The sequence below is a fragment of the Vanellus vanellus genome, assembly GCF_965231255.1.
Source record: "Vanellus vanellus genome assembly, chromosome: 2".
NCBI lineage: Eukaryota > Metazoa > Chordata > Aves > Charadriiformes > Charadriidae > Vanellus > Vanellus vanellus.
Window position 1 is genome coordinate 40,540,328 of NC_138906.1, and position 6,349 is coordinate 40,546,676.

The 6,349-nt window shown below is 39.4% G+C and overlaps 1 protein-coding gene across 1 annotated transcript in view; it reads left to right on the plus strand.

Moving 5' to 3' along the window:
- The window catches only part of PLCL2 (phospholipase C like 2), a 103,662-nt gene extending 98,299 nt beyond the window's left edge, over positions 1 to 5,363 (plus strand). Inside the window, exon 7 of the mRNA XM_082499315.1 lies at positions 4,214 to 5,363. Coding sequence (XP_082355441.1) covers positions 4,214 to 4,393 — 180 coding nt within the window. The 3' untranslated portion in view covers positions 4,394 to 5,363. The remainder of the gene's footprint in view (positions 1 to 4,213) is intronic.
- The last annotated feature ends 986 nt before the right edge of the window (positions 5,364 to 6,349 follow it).

The window sequence follows — 6,349 nt, forward strand, 5'->3', positions numbered from 1 at the left end:
GGCTTTACAGGATGCATCTTAAGAACAAGTAGCATACAGCCGTTTGAGGCTGGTGAGAAGGTGAAAGGCCTTCTAGTAGCCCATAGATGTGAGAGATTCCTGTGTTCCAGCTTGTAGTCAGCTGACTGTACTATTAATTTACTCATTAAATCAATGGCACAGGATCTTGTGCAGCTACAGATTGCATAGAATATAAAGAATTTAAACTGAATCCTGAGAGCCCCTGGACAAGAGACTTTTTTATTTGATATATAACTAGAAGGAAGGTCCTTGAGTTCTTTTAATTGAGCGCGGTTCATGATGGTGCACCACCAGAGCTAGGCACTTTACGTTAATTGCACAGGCCTCTCTCACTAGAGCTTGTGCCGTAGTTGGTAGCAGTGGTTGCTCTTGGTTTGTCTTCCAATCAAGACTGCCAGCAGATAATGACAACACAGTTGGTTTCACAAACATTGTTTTGAGTTCAGTGGCATTCAGAAATCAGTTGCTTCATTCCAAGTGTTGGAGAAGAGGGTGTCAAATGTACACAAATTCATTTTTCTGTTTCATCCTGGTCTAAACTTGATCCCACTTGGCTGAATGTGTTTAGTCTGAATCCCGGTTGTCTGCAATAATCCAGCCCCTTATCCCAGATCCTTTCTTGTCTACAAACTTCATCTTCCCTGGTCAGTCTTGTCCAGACATTCCCAGTTCCCTGCTGAAAATCCAGCCATTCCCACTAACTCCTGGCTTCTTCCTTCCTCTCTCTCCTCCACTTAGTGCTCTGTTCCCATTTGGTGCCTAATTTTCCCTTCTGGCAGTTTTTTCCTATAGCTTTCCAGTTCATATTGCCCCCTCTTTGCCTCCTCTAAAGATCATTCCTGATGAGTCATAATTTTAGTTTTCTCATCACCTTACCTTTCATTGTATCCTGCAATCTTCTCCCTGCTCTACATTTTTGTTTGTTTTTCTCTCTCACCAGCTTTTAGTCTCATTACCAAGCTCTCGCACTCTTTTTGAGTTGTTGGTCCTTCTACTTGTCTGTCATTTTCAGGCTTCCTTCAACATGTTGGATTTTGTCAATTCATTTTCTTTTAGGTTTCCAATCCCAAATGTTGCCTCAATCTTTCCCTTTCTCTGCTCACCTGTCTGGTCCAAATTCAGTGTTGCTGCACTGTGTTTGCTTTTCGTTATTTCACAGTCTCCTCTTTCAGTAAGATCTAGTCTCTGCTTTGTATAGTACAGACTAACTTCCCTTTCTGCAGTCCTAGACTTCTTGCCAGGTCAGTCTCAGAGATCACTCTTGCCCTCGCCTTTTCTCCATCCTCCTCCTCTCCAGAGTCCCTGTCCCAGGCTCTTCCTTCCCCTCCTACAGTCTGGCTTTTGGGCTGCCTTCATTGGCAACCAAATGTTGGTGGTAAGACAACTTGGAAAAGCCATACAGGAAAAACCCAATTTTTTCTTCTAACACATATTCATTATTGTGTGGGAATGGAATATGCATTGTCTTGCCACATTGCTGGGGCTGTTGAGAGATGAAGAATTATCAAGGATGAAATCCTGAGTGATTGTACTAACCATGTTCAAAATCTGATTTTTGTTTATTAAAAGCTCATAACTTGGATCCAGTGCTGTGTGTCCCTGAAGTCATTTGAATTGCAAGTCCCAACCCCAAGTGGGAGTAGGGACGGAAGGATGAGAGATTGTTACAGAAATTCTGACAGCATTTTCCTGTCTTTCTCAGAACTGAATGAACCATGTGGATGAGGTTAAAGAATATTATTAAATGGTAATAAAATTAAAGCCTGCCAGTGGCAAAAATCCTGCATAGAGAGTATCAGCTGAAGTAGTTAAAGTTTGGCAAGCATATAAGCAACTGAAAGCATTTTTTATTTTCTTTAAATGAGAACTTTTGGGCAACCTTATTAATAGACTGTTGCTAGCAGCTCTGCCTATAATAAACAACTTGATTAAAGTTCCAGAACTATATTCTACTAATCCATGTAAAATGGAACTTGGGTTAGAAACAGATGCACTCCAGATATGACTCATTTAGTCTGCTGGAGTGTTTTAAATTAACTTCTAGTTGTTTGTCAGTTTGAAAAAAAAAAAAAGTATGTGATTTAAAAGAAAAAGTGGCCCTGGGTTTCTGTAGACGAAAATATTACTGAAGCTTGTGCTGTTATTGTTGAACTTCTAGATTTTTTACCTGTCTGGTAATCTGAAAAAATACCCACTTTGGCTATTATAGTCTTGGATAAGGGGAAGGGGGGCGTTATTTCTTTGATGAAAGCAATATTTGTTTTCAGTTTGCATGCCTCAAATGCATAATTCTACTTACTTCATAGGATAGTATTTATGTTCTGAGTTGCTAAAGAAGAAAGGCCGAAGTATCACACCATGAGTGCACATGTGTTTTTGTCTGACTGCTTTTCTACCTTTCCTCCTTTATTTTTTAAATCAAAAAGTAAAGTTGGATTTCAACCTTATTTGGCAGAGGAGAGGCAGCGTAGCTGTTATGTCTCTAGAAAAGATATTAGTATCTCTTCCAAGAGAGGTGTCTGTCCGGAGCCAGAATTTACACAGGACAGACATGAGTACCCAAATTACAGGAAAAGGTGCAGTCAGTGTTCATACCTTATTAGACATTATAGGAACTGACAGTCTCAAGGTACTTGGGTTGGTTTGTTTGTTTGTTTGTTTGTGCGTGTGTTTTTCTCCCCTTCAGCTGGAAGTGACACTGTTTGAGATGTGGTATTTTTGAAGCATCATTTGCTTTTCTGTAAGCTGCGGGGCAGTTCTCTTTCAGGAGTGCAGGCACAGTGCAGTCACTTTGGCCGTTGCAGACTTTCTGCACGTGTTTGTGAACTTCCCCATGTCCACCAGTAAGATATGCGTGCTCACCATGTGCTACAGGCTTCCTCATTCCCCGCATGTGGGCAGGGCAGGCTGGTAACAGCTGTGGCAACTGCCTTGTCCCATAGTCTGCTAATGAGAGCTGTTGCTGTTAGAGGGCTTTAATCAATACAAAGAAATAGAGTAGCTAATAATGTAGGACAGAGCCAAATCACCTAAGTCTGGAATAGTTTCTCTTATGGCTTTACTTAAACCCTACATAACAATGAAGAGTAAGATGGCAAGTAAAGGGGGATAGTGCTGAACTGCAAACGAGCCTGTGAAGTCTTTGTCATCACTGTCCTTGTTACATGTTGCTTGCCAAACCTGTATGTTTGTATTTCATGCTTTGACAAACATTGATCCTTTACCATGCTACTGTTGAATGAATTTTTTTTTTTTTTAACCCAAAACAATTTAACTGCCTCCTGAAGCATTAAAATCAGCATTCACAAGTTTCTCTATGCGGGAACATTTATAGTCCCCATGGACTGAAAATAAAGCACAGATTACTTTCCTGAAAGCTGTTAGGTAGAGATGATCCCTGTTTCTTTGTTTATGCAACCCGCTGGCTTCAGAGCAAGCAAAGAGCTTGGTTCTTACTAACTTCAAGTAATCCAATATTGAGTTTTGGTTTGTTTTGTTTTTTGTGGGTTGTTTGAGCAGGGCAACTGTACCATTAATCTGAAGCAAACAGAAAGGTGGAAAAAAAAAGAATCCTATTATGAATCACAGAATCACAGAATGGTCAGGGTTGGAAGGGACCTCTGGAGATCATCTAGTCCAACCCCCCTGCCAGAGCTGGGTCACCTACAGCAGGTTGCACAGGACGGCATCTGGGCGGATTTTGAATGTCTCCAGTGTGGGAGACTCCACCACCTCTCTGGGCAGCCTGTGCCAGTGCTCTGCCACCCTCAAATTAAAGAAGTTCCTCCTCGTGTTAAGATGGAACTTCCTATGTTCAAGTTTGTGTCCGTTACCTCTTGTTCTATCACTGGGCACCACTGAAAAAAGACTGTTCCCATCCCCCTGGCACCCTCCCTTTAAGTATATATATGCATTATTAAGATACCCCCTCAGTCTTCTTTTCTCTAGACTAAAAAGACCCAAGTCCCTTAGCCTTTCCTCATAAGAGAGATATTCCAATCCTCTAATCATCTTTGTAGCCCTTTGCTGGACCATATCCAGCAGTTCTGGGGAGCCCAGAACTGGATGCAATACTCCAGACGTGGCCTCACCAGAGCAGAGTAGAGGGGAAGGATGACCTCGCACTGAATTGCGTATTCTAGAATACACGAACACTAGAATTGTGTATTCTAACTGCATTTTTTTCTTACAGGGACAAGCTGATCTTCTCAAATATGCTAAAAATGAAGCACTGGAGAATCTGAAACAAATCCATTATGCCACTCTTTCATGTGGACTCAATAAGCCAGGCACTGAAAATGCAGAAATCTCAAAGCCCCGTCGAAGTCTGGAGGTCATACCTGAAAAAGCAGGTGATGAAAATGGAGAATGAGAGAACGCTCTTCTCGTACTTATGGAGTTTATAACTCTGTGACCAATTGTAGCTGCATAGGACATTTGCTTTGCACTTACTGTTGGAAAATATTTGGAATTTTTAAAGCACAACTGGAGAAGCTAATTACAATCTACTGAAACTGTGAATGTATGTAGCAACTCTGCTTGTGAAGGCAATGATATTGTGTAACATGGAAATCACATTATTGGCCAAAATATAGTATATATGTAAAAGATACTGTAATTCAATAATAGCGTGCTGAAAAGTTCATTATAGTGCCATAGGGAAATGAACATTTTTAAAATGAGCTGTAACTAGACGGAAAACAGTTGACAGAATTTGACAAGATGCCTTGATTTTCAAACAAATCAGATGCACAGGTCCTTTATATGTTTGCACAGTTTGTTAGTTGTGCTAGTGAGATGAATTATTCTTTTGAAAATCAGGTCCAAACAAGTAGGATCAACATGTTTCACACTATATGTAATTCAGCCGCTCGGATATTTGGGTTTGAAGTGGTATTGATTTTATTGTTGAGCCATAAATTAAAATGAGAATGTAATTAGACAGTGATCACTGACTTCAGTGCACTATAGGAGAGCCATTATGTAAAAGGAAAACGTGCAATCAATCTGATAGCCTATGTCAGAAGAAGATACATACCTATTTTGCCTAAGATCTTCTGCAAATGTGTGTAGATAATGTGACCAAACTGTAAGCAAAATGTTGTAAATAGTTTTTCATTTTGTGAAGTGAAGTGCTCATATTAAAAAGAGTTTTATGAGATTGCTCCCAGACAAGTAAAGCTTTTAACTAAATTTTAACTTTTTTATTTTTCAAGTATTTTCTTCCTTACAGAATAGGAGATATCTCAATAAGCAGGTTTGTCAAAAAAAAAAAAAAAAAAAAAGCTGTTCTGGTTCTGTTTTGGTTTTCTGACAACATTAGATAAAGGTATTGTAGCTGATATGCTCATTGTAAAATGACTATACCGACCTGGAGTGTTCTCTTACTGTTTCTGATTTAACAATAAAATGGACTATATAATTACAGAAGCTAATAAATTTGAAGAAAAACAAGCAAAATCCTACAGAGATCAAAATGCACTTTTTGTTCAGTTGTGGGGGAAAAGGGGAAGATGGTGGTGTCTGTTGAAAAGTATTGTTTTAATCAGAGGTCTTGAAGACATACACTGATTTTTATTTTTTTAACCAAGTCAAGATGTTGTTTCTGCTTTCAGATTGTAGTGAACATCTATATATTTATAACAACCTGTAAAAGTCGATGGAGCTCTGACCAAGAACACTGGTATACTTGCACTTAATCTGAATTATTAGGGACTTAAATTTATTTTCTAGTCATTGTAAATTAAAGGGGAGGGAGATGAAAACAATTTGCATACTAAATGTCACATCTTGAGCCTGCACTTTTAAATGTCAAACTGCAGGGGTTAGGAGCAGTTTTAGAAGGTGCTAAGCTCTTTCAGTGTCTAGTGACGGATTGTATGCCTCAATATTACGATCTTGCCAGGATCTAGTTCGATTCTGTGGTGTACAAAATTAAACATTTAACCTGTGGTAAACACCTGCAACCGTTGCTTTTTAGACAGTCCTCTATGTTGTCAGCTGGAAGTTTTCTGGTTTCACTTCAAGTTGATGAGGAGCAACATGAAATTCAGGGTTGTGAACTATATTCCAAGCCAGTATGAAATTAGTCTTCCAGGGCCTGATCTATCACATCTAAGTCTGATTTATCTACAGCAAAATAACTGTGTTGCATCAAGATTCAGCCAGGCCAGAAATACACAAGGTCAGTTTCACTTTATCAGAAAACCCAAAACCTAGGCTGCTGGAATTTTACTACCGATTTTTAGTCCTAAATGAAAGGTGTAGACTGTGGAAAAATGTCAGTACAGTTAGCATGGCTCTTCAAAAAGGCCTAAAAGCCAGTAAA